At 40.8% G+C, this 19,700-nt stretch overlaps 3 protein-coding genes across 6 annotated transcripts; all 3 read left to right on the forward strand.

Moving 5' to 3' along the window:
* The first annotated feature begins 455 nt into the window (after positions 1 to 455).
* LOC125768465 (peroxidase-like) lies at positions 456 to 14,776 on the forward strand. 4 transcript variants are annotated; one of them, XM_049436166.1, is made up of 5 exons: positions 456 to 2,506; positions 2,579 to 2,632; positions 13,121 to 13,793; positions 13,858 to 14,188; positions 14,265 to 14,776. In XM_049436166.1, the coding sequence occupies exons 1-5, from the start codon at positions 2,149 to 2,151 to the stop codon at positions 14,631 to 14,633; spliced, it is 1,785 nt and encodes a 594-aa protein (XP_049292123.1). In that variant the 5' UTR covers positions 456 to 2,148; the 3' UTR covers positions 14,634 to 14,776. The 4 variants fall into 4 exon arrangements, with proteins under 4 accessions (XP_049292123.1, XP_049292121.1, XP_049292122.1 ...); XM_049436164.1 differs by lacking the exons at positions 13,121 to 13,793; positions 13,858 to 14,188 and adding an exon at positions 3,370 to 3,700 and having other exon boundaries at positions 1,514 to 2,506; positions 2,579 to 3,305; positions 14,265 to 14,770; XM_049436165.1 differs by lacking the exon at positions 13,121 to 13,793 and having other exon boundaries at positions 1,514 to 2,506; positions 2,579 to 3,305; positions 14,265 to 14,770.
* On the forward strand, positions 5,996 to 8,061 carry LOC125768491 (peroxidase-like). Its single transcript, XM_049436233.1, has 4 exons — positions 5,996 to 6,341; positions 6,415 to 7,141; positions 7,207 to 7,537; positions 7,615 to 8,061. The coding sequence occupies exons 1-4, from the start codon at positions 5,996 to 5,998 to the stop codon at positions 7,981 to 7,983; spliced, it is 1,773 nt and encodes a 590-aa protein (XP_049292190.1). The 3' UTR covers positions 7,984 to 8,061.
* A 292-nt stretch (positions 14,777 to 15,068) lies between the features above and the next one.
* Positions 15,069 to 18,911, forward strand: LOC125768468 (meiotic recombination protein SPO11). Its single transcript, XM_049436171.1, has 6 exons — positions 15,069 to 15,539; positions 15,604 to 15,684; positions 15,759 to 16,531; positions 17,014 to 17,491; positions 17,561 to 17,698; positions 17,764 to 18,911. Exons 2-6 carry the CDS (start codon positions 15,646 to 15,648, stop codon positions 18,076 to 18,078), a joined length of 1,743 nt encoding a protein of 580 aa, XP_049292128.1. The 5' UTR covers positions 15,069 to 15,539; positions 15,604 to 15,645; the 3' UTR covers positions 18,079 to 18,911.
* The last annotated feature ends 789 nt before the right edge of the window (positions 18,912 to 19,700 follow it).

The following is a 19,700-nucleotide window of genomic DNA, read 5'->3' on the forward strand; positions in this document are numbered from 1 at the left end:
GCTCACACGCAAAGCTGACAGACATACATTGTTTGTTTCTTTGGTGAGATTAGGAATTCTACAAATTAATACTATATTTTTTTAAATCCCATATGAAGGACGTTGAAAAGATGTCTTCTAAGAGTAAGCTTGGTATCATCTGTGCTTTATAGAAGAAGGGAGATATGCCAGACTGCAGTACATGAAGGAGCTATACCGCTGTTAAAAAGCACCTGTAAGACATTCTCAAAAAAAAACTTCAAGAACATCATGTTCTTTTTATAGAGCAGATAGTTGGAAATTCTCAGAAAGGATGTCGAAACGGAAAATTAGTCTCTGACGAGATCTTCAACTTGCGCTAGATCTAGAATCTAGGTGATCTACCTAAGGATCTGCACTAGAGAGATGCAGTCGTCTATTATATTCTTCCTCCTTGCACCAATATTGTTGAACTGTGACAAAGATCATCTTGGTTCAAAGATCTTATAGGATGTCGTCCAAATGTTCACCTCTCTTGGATTAGAAGCCACTAGCGACAGTTACATTGATGATCAGACATCGGGTTGATCATTCTACAGTCACAGGAAAATTCTTCACTCACGCAATCTACGGAATTTTGGCGATGAGAGCTCAGATTATAAAGGAACTATTTAATTTAAATTATAATATCTAGCATAAATGTTTACTATTTGCCCACACTAAAACAAACGTATCATATATATTTTAATGATGAAACAAAAATTAAATTAATTAAACTTTCAAATAGCACCGGTCTATTAACGCTAGCTACTAGCGCTATCTATGAGGCACTAGCCGAAACATCTACTTCATAATGTGATCCTTTTTGCACTGACTCGTGTCATGACTTAAACAGAGTCATGAAATTGTTTAGTATCGGGTCGAAAAATGAGAAATCTTTTTTTATACAGTTGGTTGATACATTTGGAATATACAGAGCGTGGCTAATAAAAAGTATTTGGGCTATTCTCATTTGTGACTTATTTGTCCTTAATGGAACATATTCGCTACATTAGAGCAAACTAAACACAACAGGGATACAAGTAAATAAGAACCAAGCCTTACAGTTCTTACTCTATCTGAAATCGTAATCTGTATTCGCTATTGCGCAATATTCGTTTCCAACCAAAACGCTAAGACTCTTGTACAAATTTTAGTCATACACGTGCGTAATGAACGTAAGTAAACCTTCCAAAATATTACTCACTTTTTTGCACACACACACATACACACACACACACACACACACACACACACACAAAATTATTCGTCGTGCATAAATGAAACATGTGTGAAGCTAGAAATATCTCGATGTAAAGTAGAACGAAAACCTAACATATGTGCAGCTGTTTTACTGCTTCTTCCTAGGTAAGGGATGCCAGTCTCTAAGAATCACCGTACAATCGGGCAATGTTTGTTCAGGTGATCTTATCACGAAAAATACACCATAATTTTACTAGTCGAAACAAATACACACTAAGTTTTAGAAATACAAAATTTTTGAGAAAATATTTTACAGTTTTACATTTGAACAAAATTATTCAAAAATATTAACATAAATTGATGTGACTCAAGGAAAACGGAAATATTAAGTAAAACGTAGATAATTCAACATTTTACCCCTTCACCCTCAGAGATATCCTTCTACAAAAAACTTCGCTTGTTATCGTAAAAACATACTGTTATTCCACTATCTGATTGTCTCTATATACTCTCCTATTAAAAGCAGCTGTGTAAAGCTTTGGAGAGTTGTCATAAACAGCTTCGTTTTGCGAATACACCGCTCCAACTTCTTCATACAAACAATTACAGTTGCGGCAAAATTAGTACTCAATTAAATTTCAATCTTTCACTTTTACTTTAGTAACTTTAGGTTGTATGTAAGAAATAAAAATCGTGAATTTTTAAGCTAATCAACCCCAAGAACATTGGAGTCTCAAAAAGTACCCTATATCTCGTAAATTCTAATCAAAACCATAGAAGTTTAAGAGAGAGTTGGATCTTTCATGTTATCCGTTACTGTGCCTCCCATTTGTATGGGTGGACCTTGTTTTTGCAAATGGATGCGTGCCAGACGTTTAGCAAACAAATGCCAAAAATTTCCTATATAAAGGAAAAAATCGGATCTTTCCAGATAAATCATATTACAAAATGGGACCTCGCAACAAATTGTGCGTAGTACATATTCTACAGTTGTTTCTAACGTTTCAACAAGCCACAAGCCAACAGTGTCCCAGCAGCCCTTATCGTACGTTTGATGGAACCTGCAACCATGTGGTGAATCCATCATGGGGTGCTGCCAATACACCTTTCGCGCGGATAGTAAACCCCAAGTATGCTGATGGCAAATCGAGCCCTCCCGTGGCAACTGACGGTAGTGATCTTCCGAACGCTAGAGTGCTGTCGGTTGAGGTCTTCCAGGAGGGAATACAGAACAGTCCTGAGTTCTCGCTCGCTAACATGCAGTTTGGACAAATCGTTGCTCATGATATGGCGTTAACGCGTGGAGGTAATGTTTAGACCAAATCTTCGTGTTGTGCTGAATCTCAGTGATTGACCCAGGTGATCTTTTTTCTTACAGTTCGTGATCCGTTACCCTGCTGTGCTAATGGTCGTTTACAACCAAACCGTGCACCTAGATGTTTCCCTATTCCTGTTTCACCCGATGATCCCGTGTTCTCAGAACGTGGTATTGAGTGTTTGGGACTAATCCGTACTCTGACCACCTGTGACGAGAGTCCTTCCAACTGTACTCGGGCGGAACAGATCAATGCCGTGAGCCATTATCTGGATCTGTCAGTCGTGTATGGAAATTCCGTTCAAGAGAGCCTTCAACTTCGAGACCCGAACACGGGATTCTTGAAAGTTGAGCCGCGTAATGGTCAGGATTGGCCTCCAAGACATCCGAATGCAAGTACTACCTGCACACTCAAGACCCCGAACGATGCTTGTTACCTTACCGGAGATGGACGAGCAAATCAGAGTCCACATTTGGCAATACTTCAGATTACGTTCGTTCGAGAGCATAACCGTATCGCTAGAGGTCTGCAGGCACTAAACCCAACGTGGAATGCTGAGAAACTATTCCAGGAGGCTCGGCGTATTAACATTGCCCAGTACCAGTACATCGTTTTCGAGGAGTGGCTACCCATCTTTTTGGGTCGCAGTTTTATGATTGAGCGTCAATTGCTGTATCAGGCGGCGGGTCCTACAAACGATTACGGAGAGTTCATCCATCCTGCGGTCATTAACTCTCACACTACTGCTGCGTTCCGATTTTTCCATTCCTCCATACAAGGGCGGCTGAAGTAAGTAGTATAACTGTGTTCAAAGAATTTTTTTCTAAATATCCCTTCACATTATTGTACCTAGACTCTTTGAGGAAAGTCGACAATCGCTGTACAGTGTCAACATCAACGATCACACCAACAATCCAAGTATCCTGGAAGAAGCGTCTGATCGTTACCCAGAGCTGTTGCGTGGACTTACCTCGCAGCCAATGGGACTGAACGATGTAAGTCTCGATCCGGCTACCAAACATTTCCTCTTCCGCTTCAACAACATGTTCGGCACGGATCTTAAATCGCTCGACATTCAACGTGGTCGCGATCATGGTCTGGCTGGATACAATGAATTTGTGTATCTCTGCTTGAACCAGCGTGCTACAACGTGGGCAGATTATAACCAACTGCTGGTGCCGGGAGTAAGTACATTTCATACTTAGGTCTTTTCTTGCTCAATTTAATATCTTTATCTTCAACTCCTGTTCTACAATGTAGGCAATCGAACTTCTCGCCACGTATTACAAGTCGGTGAACGATCTTGACCTCTCTGTTGGGTTGGCGTTCGAGAAGAAGGTGGACGGCATCGAATCCGGTATGGTGACGCGTTGCATTTTGGCAGATCAGTTCCGTCGCACTAGGAAGGGTGATCGGTTTTTCTATGAAAATGGTAACCACTTCACCGCAAGACAACTGGCGGAAATACGCAAAGCTAACATGGCACGGATTCTGTGTGATACAACAGCGAACGTTGCACAGATACAGCCAGCCGCATTCCATCTGCCATCGAATATTAACCAGCTGAAATTGTGCAGTACGTTGCCAACTCCAAATCTCCGAGAGTTTTAAAACGTGAGTGGGACATAGTATATATCGGTTAGATTTCTCATCTTCGCCACGTATAAATGTTTAATGGAAGGGTATAAGTCCTAAGTTGCTTGGACGTTTTTAGCCGTCTGTTAAACGATGGAAATGATCGATAAGATGGCAATAAAATTAACCAAGTAGCAGGTACTTGGACATCGATGTAGGTTGTTCGTTGTTATTTTTTTAAATAGGTGCATAAACATTTCAGGCATACTGTCCAACTGGAACAATGACCGAAATTGCTTCCTTGGTTAAATAATAAATGCTACCCTTTTTTACAGCTGTCGGGCATCGTGGACAAATAAAAAACCCGACATTATGCATGTAACGACATATCATTTCAAGGTGAGGCACTGACGTAGCAGATGAAATCAAAATGTTTTGTTCGATGACGTTGTATGTCTGGCACGTTCTAAGTAATTTGATGGATCTTCTCTATATGATTACGTCAGTTTGTTCTAGTTACATCGGTTAGCTCGATCGCTGATAGACTTCTTCTTGGCTTTAACGACCTTACAGGCCACGCCGGCCATTTCTGGCTTACTAGACTTATTTTACCACGTAGCCGGATAGTCAGTCCTTGCTACGGGGGGACGGTCCGTATGGGATTTGAACCCGGTCCTGCCGCGTGGACCGGCGCCGTTTATCAAATACACCACCGGGCCTCCCAAATCGCTGATCGCTGATAGAGCAGCGCCTTAATAAGATCCTAAAACGTTATATTTGTTCTTCAGGAAGAACCGAACCTTGTGCGTTGACTGAGGATCATTAAAATGAAATTCAGTACAATCAGTAGATCCAACGTTTCGAGAAATAGAACTTTTCTGAATACATGTACTTCTAATTTATAAGATGTTCAAGACTCTAAAGATCGTGATCGATCTAGATAAATAAAGAGGTTCACAGCACACCGTCATCAGTTTTATAGCCTACCGTATCTAATAGATCAAATTTTTCCAATAAACTTCTACTGCTTAGGTATAGCATTTTAATTTCTTCTTCTGTTAGCCACTGATGAATAATAGCTTATTCTAGTCACTGTTATCAATCTTTTCAACTGTCGCAGAGTTCTTCAAATTCGACAAAAATGGTACGAAAATCTCAATTACGCAAAATTAGGAAATGTCTGCAGCTGTTTCAACGACACAACCAACGTAGAAGAATATGGAGAACTACGCGTGTGGCTTCTTCCGTAGTTTACACAACTGAGCAAAAGACAAATTAGCTTGAAAGCAGCTAATTTTGCGCTGCGATAGGAAATATTGGCTCTGATTGGAAGTGCAATTCATTTCGGGGGGCTTTTACCTAAAATTGCAGGGGTGTTCTACGACATTATTCTTTGGTACCTTGTAATAATTTATTTTTAAACTGTTTTATAAAATTTAAATAAATCCGATGATTGAAAACGATCTTATCAGCTTGCAGGTGACGACTGGGCTTGGTTTAGTACGAATTTCAAAACATTTTAACGCTTAGAAACATTCCTTTTTCCTGCTAATTTTTAATTAAAAATATTTTCAGCAAGATAAATAAATTTTAAACTTTTACTTTTTCATAACATTATTTTTCCCCGGTTAGAACTTTGCGAAACTTTGAGAACATTTGAGAACAAAAATACTTTCAACACTTGTAGCAAATATTTGTGCCAGAAGTTGTTTTCCATTTTTGTCAATCATCCTACGTCTGTTTACTTTTGCTCTGTTTTTTTTTTTAGAATTTTCCGTTTTTTTTAGAACTTCCATCGATCGCTTGGGACAAGTGTTTCATTTCGCAATAGTATATAAACCCATTGCACCAGTCGTCTCAGAACATAACCTCTGTTTGGCGAGTGGTAGTGATAGGGACAAACAATGAAGCAACCGTTCTTGGTGTTTATTCTACTGTGGATAGCGAACCTGCAGCGAATCTTAGGTCAATGTCCCAACAATCCTTATCGTACGTTTGATGGAACCTGTAACAACCTGCAACTTCCATCGTTGGGTGCGGCCAATACAGTGTTTTCGCGATTAATACCTGCCAAGTACAGTGATGGGCGATCTACGCCGTCCTTCGCAAAGGATGGAAGTGATTTACCAAACGCTAGAATGCTGTCAGTTAAGGTCTTCGAGGAGGGTGTACAGGAAAGTCCCGAGTTCTCGCTCGCTAACATGCAGTTTGGACAAATCATTGCTCATGATATGTCGTTCACGCGTGGAGGTAACGTTTAGGCCAGATCTTCGTGCTGTGAAACATCTCAGTGATTGACCCAAGTAATCTTATTTGCTTACAGTACTTGATCCGTTACCCTGCTGTGCTAATGGTCGTTTACAACCTGCGCGAGGACCTAGATGTTTACCCATCTCTGTGGCACCTAATGATCCCGCGTTCTCAATCCGTGGTATTGAGTGTTTGGAACTAATCCGTACTCTGACCACCTGTGACACGAATCCTTCCAACTGTACTCGGGCGGAACAGATCAATAGCGTTACTTACTTTTTAGATTTGTCTGTGGTGTACGGAAACTCCGTTCAAGAGAGTGTCCAACTTCGAGAACCGAACACGGGCTTGTTGAAAGTTGAGCCGCGTAATGGTCAGGAATGGCCTCCAAGACATCCGAATGCAAGTGCTACCTGTACACTCAAAACCCCGGAAGAAGCTTGCTACCTTACCGGAGATGGACGATCGAATCAGAGTCCACATTTGGCAATACTTCAGATTACGTTCGCCCGAGAGCATAATCGTATCGCTAAGCTCCTACGGACTTTTAATGCCAATTTATCAGCAGAAGAAATATTCCAACGAGCCCGTAGCATCAACATTGCCCAGTATCAGCACATCGTGTACAACGAATGGTTGCCAAATTTCTTGGGCCGAGACTACATGGTGGAGCAGCAACTGCTTTACACAGCGAGAACTCCTACAAATGATTACAGTCCAACTATCGATCCGTCTGCTATTAATTCCCACAGCAATGCTGCGTTCCGCTTTTTCCATTCCTCTATACAGGGCATACTCAGGTAAGTAATATAAACCCTGCTGCAGGTAGAATTCGCTTAATGTCCGTTCGTATTGTTATACCTAGACTGTATGAGGAAAGTCGACGATCGCTGTACAATGTTGACTTCAACGATCACACCAACAATCCTAATATCCTGGAAGAAGCGCCTGATCGTTATGTTGAGCTACTGCGCGGACTTACAACACAACCGATGGGACTGCATGACACCAGTTTCGATCCGGCTACCAAACATTTCCTCTTCCGCTTCAACAACATGTTCGGCACGGATCTTAAATCGCTCGACATTCAGCGTGCGCGCGATCATGGTCTGCCCGGATACAACGACTTTGCGTTTTACTGCTACCGTCAACGTGCTACAACGTGGGAAGATTACAACAAGGTGCTACTGCCCGAGGTGAGTATCGGTTTAGTCCATCCCCGTTGCCTGAAATACACTCGCGCTAATAATTTTTTACATGATCCTGTATCAAGGCGATAGCGTTACTTAGCACATACTACGAATCAGTGGACGATCTTGACCTCTCCGTTGGATTGGCGTTCGAGAAGAAGATCGACGGCACGGAAACCGGACTGGTGTTGCGATGCATTTTGAAGGAACAATTCCACCGCACTAGGAAGGGTGATCGTTTTTTCTATGAAAATGGAAACCATCTAACAACCACGCAACTGGCGGAAATACGCAAAGCGAGTATGGCAAAAATTTTATGCGAAAATTCCTTGCTTAACCGGGTACCTGAAATGAAACAGATTCAACCATTCCCATTCAAATTGCCTTCCAACACGAACCCGCTCCGATTATGCACTTCATATACATTACCTAATTATAGAGTGTTTGTGTGAATGATCAGAATAATTGTAGTTATAACAGGAAAGTAAAGTTAAGAAACTAATCTAGCAATAGCACATACATGTTAGAGCCACACTGAATTTGTTTGTGTGAATGATCAGAATAATTGTAGTTATAACAGGAAAGTAAAGTTAAGAAACTAATTTAGCAATAGCACGTACATGTTAGAGCCACACTAAAATCGAGGTTTGATAATAAAATATTTATGTGAAAAATTCTCAATCGAGCGTTCAACTGAAGTTTAAAGATGTTTAACAAAAAACAATTGCTGTATTATTTCACCAACCAATAATTCGAGGACTATATTTTTTAAATTCCCAACCTTAAATAAGAATATGATTTAAATTGATAAAGGTGTTTAGTGACACAAAAGCTGACAAAAAAGCTGAGCCTAACGTAAAACAGAGGTACATTTACTTCTTGGAATTTCTATCTGGATCATTTCACCAATCAGCTATAACTAAGTTCCCAACCTTAAGCATACACAAGTCGAAGAAGTGTCTGGTAAATTCAATAGGAAAAGTCAATACAGCTGTTTAGCGGCATCTCATCAAGGTGAGCGTTATTTAGAACGAAGGCACACGTCTCTCGCACGTGATAAATCTCAACTACTTCCAATTGAATCATTTCACCAACCAAATATTATTTTGGGCTGATGTTTGCAAAATTTCCAACCTTTAACAGTAATAAGCGAAGAACAGTGTTTGAAAATCTTCATACAGTGTGATCAGTTATTCATATCAGTTTCTCAAGGCCGTATTTGAACCATACCCTGTACTAACACTACTATAAAGACTTACACAACCTACGTATAAACCATAAACTAGACTGTTTTACTATGTGTAAAAGTTACACTTATACGTACTCACTATTGTGGGTTTACAATTGAATTATTCGATAAGCTTCTAAAAGGAGAAACAAATTTAACAAAAAAAATGATTGTGAGGAGAGGAAAAGGATATTTTTTTTTAAATGCAATGATGTGCAACATCTGGATGATTTCTTTTGCAAACTCTATAGCGTCAATCGCCTGCCGGAGAATTCTCTGCAGTAGTGCGCCAGCAACTGGATGCCGTTAGGTAGAACTCAAAGTGTAACACAAGCTCTCAGTTGCTAGAGGTAGAATCGGAGGAGAAGTTTCAGGGTGGATAAGTTTGTATTCTGCTCGGAGGAGGTATTTTAGAGATAGTAAGCCGCTGTTTCGCCACTAAAGCTGATTTTTTCTTACTGCGTTATCGCCCCTCGACCCCCTGCATTAACACTAGAACTACCAAGCGTTTTAAGCGTTTTTCGTTTGTGGTTAATTTTTAAACAATTTCGAAGAGTTGGAGTATATTTTTTTGTTTATTGCAGATCGTACTATAGAATATATATGTGAAACTCATGTTTGAACTACCTTAGAATTGTTTAACCCTAAAAAATTATGTGATGAAAATGAAGCGTTCCAGTCAAAATGACTGGTCCGGTAGTTCTAGTGTTAAGAATGCAGAAAATGGAAGCCCGCTTGCAAGCAATTACGGATATCAGAGGATGATCGGTAAACTGCTGTATGTTGCGATCAACACTAGGCCAAGTCCTTAGTCATCAAATCCGCAACCTTCTCACCAGTTGGAACGTATCGAACAGCTATGCGCCCCCATTGAACCTCTTCACGGATGAATCGATGCCGAACATCGACATGCTTCAAACGTCCAGTGTCTCGCTCCTCCTCGACGACCTGTATCGTAGATTGGTTGTCTTCGTAGTATACAACCGGTCCCTTCGGATCAATCGATAACTCCTTCAGTAAGCGCACCAACCAAATCCCATGGCATACAGCTATACTTAATGCCACTAACTCAGGAGACATACCTGACTCTTATCTTTACAAAAACCTTCAGGTTGAGTCATAAAGATCTCCTTTTCCAACTGCTCGTTGAGGAACGCAGTTTTGACGTCCATCTGATGTATCGTCATCATTTGTTCATTCACCACCGCCAGAACTGCTCGCACGGTGTCTAGGCGCGCCACAGGAGAATATGCTTCGCCAGAATCAAATCCTGCTTTCTGGCTGAATCCACGAGCTACAAGTCTCGCTTTATATCGCGTTTTTCCATTAGCCTCATTCTGCTTTACAGGGTTTTTCTATTCAGTTTAGACTAGCCGCACACTTTTTCCTGCTCTGCGCACTTGATTTTTAACGCAGGTAGGCAAACAAACATGCTACTTGCTAATAATCAAGTGCGCCGAGTAGGAAAAAGTGTGCGGCTAGTCTAAACTGAATAGAAAAACCCTGTATCTTAAACAGCCACTTGAATGTATTAGGTACACGCTCTTGCGGAAGTTTGACAAGCGTCCACGTTTTGTTTCGTTCTAATGAGTCCATTTCCTCATGTATTGCGTTTTTCCACAAGCTCCAATCAGGACGCTTCCTCATCTCCGCAAGTGTACTTCGGAAACTATCCACAAATGCCGTCGCATTCATGGCTTATACTGTGTAGTACATGTTGTACTCCGCATGCCAACCCGGATGGATGCGGACTCGGTCGGATCTGCGTACTTATTATAGCGTAATTCTAACAAATATGCAGTATATCGGTTAAACTTTAACAAAATTAAATCATGTCTGGTACGTTTTATGTAATCTGATGGAGCTTCTCTATATGATTACGTTGATTGGTTCTAGTTCCATCGGTTTGCTCGATTGTAGCAGCTACAGCAGCGCCTAAACAAGATCCTAACACGTTACATTTGTTCTTCAGGAAGAACCTAACAATGTGCGTTGACTGAGGATCATTAAAGTGAAATTCAAGTCAATAGATCCAACATTGTTGCGTTTGCAAACGTTTCGAGTAATAGAACTTTTCTGTAGAATACATGTAATTCTAATTTATAGGATGTTCAAGATTTATCTACTCTAAAGATCGTGATCGATCTAGAAAAATAAAGAGATTCACAGCAACTCGTTATCTAAAGAATGAGAAAATAATCGAAATCTGCCACAAAATTTCTACCACTTACTGCATTTTTATTTCTAATTTTATTAGCCACTGATCAATGATAGCTTATTCTATTCCATGTTATCAGCTGTTAGCTGCCAGGCCACGCGAAGAAGAGGCCTTCCGAGTTCCGAGTAGTTTCAACCGCAAAACAGGATAGTTGAGTTTCTTAACAAAAAGGGTTAATGTCGCCAATTGTTCATTAAACTTCCCGCTAGTGTTCTCGGTACGTAGGAACCTATTCTACGAAAGTGAAACAATCCGGTAATATCAACTTTTCGGATTGGTCAGAAGACTCGGATGAGCTTCAAAGCAAAAGGAGAGATCAAGAAAATTCAACTGAAAGTCGAGACGTTCTTCGTTCAAGTTTTGAAGAAACCTAATTTCATTAACAAATTTCTTTACCTTAGTATACCTTAGTGCTTAGTGCCTTAGTATACCTCATTGTGCTGCACATGCATTCCTTTCCCAAGCTGTTTATTGCAGTTGAGTCGGTTGTTTTAATTTCCTATCTTAGACCTGCTTCGTAAGACCTACTCGACGCATGATTAATTTACCAATGTTTATTGATGGTATCGTAAAAACAGACCTTTACAAAATTCTGTTTATTTTGGTCTACCTCAACGATCCCAAGCGATACGTTAGAATTTTTAAACAAATATTCAAATCTATGGAATATCAAAGGGTGTATTCGGATGTGGAAAAAGGATGATATCTTACACGTCCGGTTTGCTTCGTGGTCAGGATAACAGAGAGCGTTTTATTTCACATTGACCTTCCTGGTCAGTATCGGCCGCGCAGTTTTCCTCGATCGGATATCCGAACTCATGCAGCTACACTTCGGTGTTTAGTACTCGCCGCTGGCTTGCGTGCGAGCTTGCTTGCTAGTTACGCCACAAATCTAACATTGCGACCGCAACATCAGCCTTTTTCTTTCGACGAGTTCTTCAAATTCGACAAAAGTGGTAAAAAAGATCTTAATTACGCAATTTACGAAATGTCTTCACCTGTTTCAACTACAAATGTATCGTAAGAGGATATGGAGACGCGTGTGGCTTCTTCCGTAGATTCCACAACTGAGCAAATGACAAATTAGGTCAAAAACAGCTAATTGACCTAATTAAACTGCGATAGAAAATACATGCTCTGATTAGAAGTGCAATTCATTTCGGGGGCTTTTACCTAAAATTGCAGGGTTTTTTCTATGGCATTATTTTTTGGCATTTTTTAATAATTTATTTTTAAAATGTTTTATAAAAATCTAGAGTTTAAATAAATCAGTTTGTTGACTAGAATTGATCTTGTAAAATTCTACAGCGAATTTCAAAAGATTTTAACGCTTCGATATATTGTTTTTCCTGTAATTTCTTACTTCAAAATACTTTAAACAATATAAATAAATTTTAAATTTTTACTATCTTACAACATTATTTTTCCCCGTTAGAATTTTGAGAACGTTTAACACTTGTCGCAATTATTTGTGCCAGTTGTTTTCCTTTTTTGTGTCAATCATGCTATGTTTGTTTACTTGCCCTCAATTTTTAGAATGCCCCGGTTTTTTAGAACTTCCATCGATCGCTTGGGACAAGTGTTTCATTTCGCAATAGTATATAAACCCATTGCGCCTGTCGTCTCTGAACATATCCTCTGTTTGGCGAGTGGTAGTGATAGAGACAACTAATGAAGCAACCGTTCTTTGTGTTTATTCTACTGTGGATAGCGAACCTGCAGCAAATCTTAGGTCAATGTCCCAACAATCCTTATCGTACGTTTGATGGAACCTGTAACAACCTGCAACTTCCATCGTTGGGTGCGGCCAATACAGTGTTTTCGCGATTAATACCTGCCAAGTACAGTGATGGACGATCTACGCCGTCCTTCGCAAAGGATGGAAGTGATTTACCAAACGCTAGAATGCTGTCAGTTAAGGTCTTCCAGGAGGGTGTACAGGAAAGTCCCGAGTTCTCGCTCGCTAACATGCAGTTTGGACAAATCGTTGCTCATGATATGGCGCTCACGCGTGGAGGTAATGTTTAGACCAGATGTTCGTGCTGTGAAACATCTCGGCGATTGAATCTAAGTGATCATTTGCTTACAGTTCGCGATCCGTTACCCTGCTGTGCTAATGGTCGTTTACAACCTGCGCGAGGACCTAGATGTTTCGCTATTCCTGTTTCACCCGATGATCCCGTGTTCTCAATGCGTGGTATTGAGTGTTTGGGACTAATCCGTACTCTGACCACCTGTGACGAGAGTCCTTCCAACTGTGCTCGGGCGGAACAGATCAATGCCGTGAGCCATTATCTGGATCTGTCAGTCGTGTATGGAAATTCCGTTCAAGAGAGCCTCCAACTTCGTGACCCGAACACGGGGTTGTTGAAAGTTGAGCCGCGTAATGGTCAGGATTGGCCTCCAAGACATCCGAATGCAAGTGCTACCTGTACACTCAAAACCCCGGAGGAAGCTTGCTACCTTACCGGAGATGGACGATCGAATCAGAGTCCACATTTGGCAATACTTCAAATAACGTTCGCCCGAGAGCATAATCGTATCGCTAAGCTCCTACGGACTTTTAATGCCAATTTATCAGCAGAAGAAATATTCCAACGAGCCCGTAGCATCAACATTGCCCAGTATCAGCACATCGTGTACAACGAATGGTTGCCAAATTTCTTGGGCCGAGACTACATGGTGGAGCAGCAACTGCTTTACACAGCGAGAACTCCTACAAATGATTACAGTCCAACTATCGATCCGTCTGTTATTAATTCTCACACTACTGCTGCGTTCCGATTTTTCCATTCCTCCATACAAGGGCGGCTGAAGTAAGTAGTATAACTGTGTTCAAAGAATTTTTTTCTAAATATCCCTTCACATTATTGTACCTAGACTCTTTGAGGAAAGTCGACAATCGCTGTACAGTGTCAACATCAACGATCACACCAACAATCCAAGTATCCTGGAAGAAGCGTCTGATCGTTACCCTGAGCTGTTGCGTGGACTTACCTCGCAGCCAATGGGACTGAACGATGTAAGTCTCGATCCGGCTACCAAACATTTCCTCTTCCGCTTCAACAACATGTTCGGCACGGATCTTAAATCGCTCGACATTCAACGTGGTCGAGATCATGGTCTGGCTGGATACAATGATTTTGTGTATCTGTGCTTGAACCAGCGTGCTACAACGTGGGCAGATTATAACCAACTGCTGGTGCCGGGAGTAAGTACATTTCATACTTAGGTCTTTTCGTGCTCAATTTAATATCTTTATCTTAAACTCCTGTTCTACAATGTAGGCAATCGAACTTCTCGCCACGTATTACAAGTCGGTGAACGATCTTGACCTCTCCGTTGGATTGGCGTTCGAGAAGAAGATCGACGGCACGGAAACCGGACTGGTGTTGCGATGCATTTTGAAGGAGCAATTCCACCGCACTAGGAAGGGTGATCGTTTTTTCTATGAAAATGGAAACCATCTAACAACCGCGCAACTGGCGGAAATACGCAAAGCGAGTATGGCAAAAATTTTATGCGAAAATTCCTTGCTTAACCGAGTACCTGAAATGAAACAGATTCAACCATTCCCATTCAAATTGCCTTCCAACACGAACCCGCTCCGATTATGCACCACATATCCATTACCTAATTATAGAGTGTTTGTGTGAATGATCAGAATAATTGTAGTTATAACAGGAAAGTAAAGTTAAGAAACTAATCTAGCAATAGCACATACATGTTAGAGGCACATACACTAAAATCGAGGTTTGATAATAAAATATTTATGCGAAAAATTCTCAGTCGAGCGTTCAACTGAAGTTTAAACAAGATGTTTAACAAAAAACAATTGCTGTATTATTTCACCAACCAATAATTCGAGGAATATATTTTTTAAATTCCTAACCTTAAATAAGAATATGATTAAAATTGTTAAAGGTGTTTAATGACACAAAAGCTGACAAAAAAGCTGAGCCTAACGTAAAACAGAGGAACATTTACTTCTTGGTTTTAAACCTTAAACAACAACAACATTTACTTCTTGGAATTTCTATCTAGATCATTTCACCAATCAGCTATAACTAAGTTTCCAACCTTAAATTTTCAACGGGGGGGCCAAGAAAGTAAAAGACAAATCGCAGCTAGCAGCCACTAGAGGGCGCGTGGACAATGAATCCTCTCTTAGGACAAAAGAGTGCATGAGGGCAAGGACCAATCGCGGATAACCGATTTTAGGCAAGATTTGACCTTATGTGGTTAGGAATAGGATACAACGGTCACATTAACTTTCGTACTGTATGAAAATACACTGGTTTTTTAACGTCAAAAAAAAGATAGTTCAAGAAGGTTCACGGCATCCGAAACTAAAAAAAGCATTACTCGCAATGCGAATACATAATAGTATGCGTTGCGATTCCTTTCTCCACGGATGCTTCGATTTAATTTCAGCATTCGAAAAACAGTTATAGTTCAAAGATATTTACAAAATGGCGCATACAGCCAGCAGTAGGTGAAACTCGGATCGAAGCTATACGCGTTATCTGTGTACTGAGCGGATACGTGATACGATATTGATGGTATGTATTTGTTCTTTGTTTGTAATTATTTTTACAGAAATGAAAACATGTTCTTACCTTTTAGTTTCATTATTGAGCTGTCACGCTCTTCTTCTTCGGTGTAAGGATGTCCTCAACCAGTGCAGACTTTTTCAAAGATTGCGAGGTAACGAACATTTATTTAAAGCCTCGAACGTCGTTTGATCTTTTAGTTGAAAACATATTATTTTTATCTTTCAGAGTAGTGACGATTTATTCTCCAGTACGAAAAGTAGCCTACTTTTGCCGTCCAGTCTTACGGATTTGTCTTCACAATCAAATGCAGATTCGGCGGATGATGTACCATTGGAATCCTTAGCGTGGGATAAGGATTTGGTAGATTTGTTTAACGAATTTACCGACGCGGACAGTAAGCACAAAGACAGCCGGGAAGAACATTTGTCCGAAGACGATGCCAGCACTCGAATTAAACTCTCACACCTGGACAATTTAGTGTACGAAACACACAACGAATCGAATACATCATCTGTAGAAACCTTCCGAACAGACAATTGTTCAAACAAAACACACGGAAACGATTGTTTTGCGTTGGTTCAGCGCGAACATTGTAACCTTCGAGAACAACGGCAGTGTATTACGCCGCACGGTCAAAAGTTAAATGACATTAGTACGCAACCGACAGTAAGCGTCACACCGCATCACACTTACACTGCGAGCTGGGCAGATCATTCCACTCAGTTGGAAGAGCAATGGAATACTGACACACAGTACGGTCCGGAACATTTGTCACACAACGGTGAGAAAGATTCTGGATACGATGAAACAAAAGCTGTCACGGATAAAGAGGACACCTTATCGCACACGGATGAAAGCGAAATATCCGAACACCATCGGCAGATTCAGGTTAGAATCGTTGAGTTGCTGCATCAAATCGAACGCAGTGTTAACGAAGGTACCGCACTGACGATACGTCGAAAACCACGATGGGACACGTGCACAATTGAGAATGGAATGTAAGTATCCAGACTAGGCATGGGCGTATTGAATCAGAACCGTTCGATTCGTTCCAATCTTTATACGACAATTCAATGTGAGGATGATTCAGTTTGCCGAATACAGATACGAATACTCTTCATTCGTACTGAAACTGCCAGTAATACACGTGCCAACACATTAGCATGTCTAGTTGCGGTCGGTTCACATTAATGATGGGATTCAACAATCCACTCCGACTCCGACGTATAACCGGAGTATACTCTGAATCCGGATTAATCCGGATTTAATTTCGGGGTAAGTCCCGAGTACTTACTCCGGATTACTCCGGAGTAACTCCGAAGCTTGCTCCGGAGTAATTATTGTCGTAAGCGTTCAGTTCACAACACTGATCGAACTGGACTGCACTCAATGCTTTAAAAGCATCGTTTGTCCCATGTCTAATCCAGACTAGTAACTATTTGCACTGTTCATTATTTTTTACTTGGGCACTACTTTGCAGCCTGCAGACATCCGACCCGTCACACGAAGGAAGAGCGATCAGGCCATCTAACGCACGACGCTTACAGTTGATGGTGAAAATATTGGCCACCATCTATCAGCTGCTTGCGACCGGTACCAGCTGCACAAAGCGTGAACTTTACTACCTTCATCTGGATGTGGCACAAACGCCAGCCTATACCTATGCCGTGCTGGATGACATCGGTGCCCTGCTGGATGCGGATACGTGGGAAATGAACGTATTCAACACCTCGAAAGGATTGATCGCCGGACCGATGGTACTGATATTGAGCGATGGTCTAACGATCGACTGTAGCACCAATCGATGGGGCACGCCGGTACCGTTGGATGTGAGCAGCGTGGTAGAGTTACGAACGACCGCTAAGATGGTGTTGGTCGTTGAGAAGGACACTGTCTTCAAGCGGTTGCTCGAGGATGGAATTTTGAATCTCTTTCCCGAGACGCTTGTTCTTGTAACGGTGAGAAAATGACAGATTCCCTTTGGCAATAGAATATTCTAAGAGTTCGATTGTTGGCGATCATTGCAGGCTAAAGGATATCCGGATGTTTCCACAAGATTACTATTGAAAAAGATTGCAGATTGGGCGAAGGTTCCTATTTACGCCCTGATGGATGCAGATCCCCACGGTATAGAGATATTTTGCATCTATAAATTTGGTTCTTTGGTAAGATTCGCATTAATATTTCAGATTGCAGACATTCATAAAACAAAAACATTCCATATCCGTAGGCAATGGTACATCAGCAACGTTCCTTGGCGGTGCCGTCCATGCGGTGGATTGGACTATTTCCGTCCGATATAGAGCTACTGGGGCTGCAGGGTGTACCGCTGCGTGATCGTGAGCTGAAGAGAATAGAGCAGATGATCAAGCGTCCGTACACGGAGGGTCACATACAGCGGGAACTTTTACTGCTAAGCCAGCTGGCAACTAAGGCGGAAATCGAAAGTCTTTATAACATTGCTTCCGATTTTATCACAACCGTATATTTGAAGGGTAAATTTAAAGAATGTTTTAAGAATAGTACGCCTAATGTTATGCAGTAAAACCAATCATTCTCGGTTTAAATCTCCACTGGATCGTGGTTTTTCATAGGCAGGAAGAGCTACTCGCTAAGATGCAAAAGGATTCTATAGATATTAATTTAAACAATCAATGATTAATGTTAAAGAAGTATCCAAACATCAGTTGAATTAAATCATTTATTCTATAGAACTTGAACTGCTTTAGTTCTTAAGTTTAGTTCTTATCAAGACCAGGGTCGGAGCAGGCGGAGTGGCAGAGTCAGGGGGACCTCGAAGAACGGAAATGTGTATTAGTGTATTGGTAGCAAAAGAGACATTTCTTTTGTGCCACGGCCCCCTCACCAACACGCTGGTATGGGAAAGGTGCTTCGTTTTCTAACTAATTCATTACCTCATGATCGAACCATTGTTCCTTTAAATCGATTTTCTACTTATCACAAAACGAGTGTTTTATGTTATTTAAATATTTATATGCATATGCATACATTTTCCATGCCACAAAAATAAGACCGCATTCGATCGCAAGGAAGCAAAGAGTTTTTTTTACCAAGCTTTTTTCATTCGTCTCTCTAGGAGGAGCGAAGTGTGAGCGAAAGATAAGATCGGGCGACCGCTTCGGCAATTACAGTTGTGTAGGTGTGTCGTGATAACGAAGCAGGAGAGATAATGTTAATGAGAAAAGGAGAAATTGTGATCAGTAGCGATCGGACCGCAGTACATTCGGGTTGTGAAAAAAGGCTTCCTGCACATGGGACATTTTTGCATAAATTGTGTTGTGTTTTTTTGATGCCCAAAAATAGCTTCGTGGATCTTATTCTATTAATACAAATTATTAGTATTTCAATTCTTGTGAACAGTGAAGATTTGTTTTTGCACGTATTCAAATTTTTTGCCAGCGCTGGGCTTGGGTTGTGAAAGCGTTTGTTCTCGTGTTACTTGTTAGAAAGTGTAAGTGAAAGAATGCCAAAAGGTGTAAATGTGAACGAGGACCAAAAATCATCTATACAGTTTCCGATCTAACGGTATCGTGCTCATCGTTCTAACAAGACTTGTTCTAACTTGCGCTTAGCTGCGCTGGTAGCGTCCGTTGCTAAGTTATCATTGTGGTCAGCGCAGTTTGCTGTACGCTAACGCTGATGCGGTACGTGTGTGAGTGTAAGGAAATTTAAAATCAGTGCGTGTACTAAGCTTGCAAAGTACTTGCGTTGGTGGTCGTGCAGTGCATTTCGTCAACGAGTTTTGTCCCATAGCATTGCCATAATCGTGTGGGGAGACTTTTTATCGGAAAATTTGTAATTAATCAAAAAAGAAACTTTCAGTACATGCTGCGGAAAGCGGTTCTCTTCCGTTGTGCACAGGAGAAACGAAGTGTTGGTTTTTTTTGGTGAAAAAAGTGATGTGTATTGCTCAATAAGCTTTTTGCTTATGGCGTGGATTAAGTGTATTTTAAAAAGGCGGCCATTTTAGGTGCGTGTGGTGTTTTAAATGTGACAAAGCGTATTGATGTATGTATGTGAAAGAAAAATGCCAATAGAAAAAAAAGAAAATGTTGGTTGTTTTTCAGTGAGAAAAATTAATGTCCTTTTTATGGCAATAAGTTTATTAATTATTGCTTGAAATCTTGTATTACAAAATGTTGCCAA

The sequence above is a fragment of the Anopheles funestus genome, chromosome 3RL, assembly GCF_943734845.2.
Source record: "Anopheles funestus chromosome 3RL, idAnoFuneDA-416_04, whole genome shotgun sequence".
NCBI classification, from domain to species: Eukaryota; Metazoa; Arthropoda; class Insecta; order Diptera; family Culicidae; genus Anopheles; species Anopheles funestus.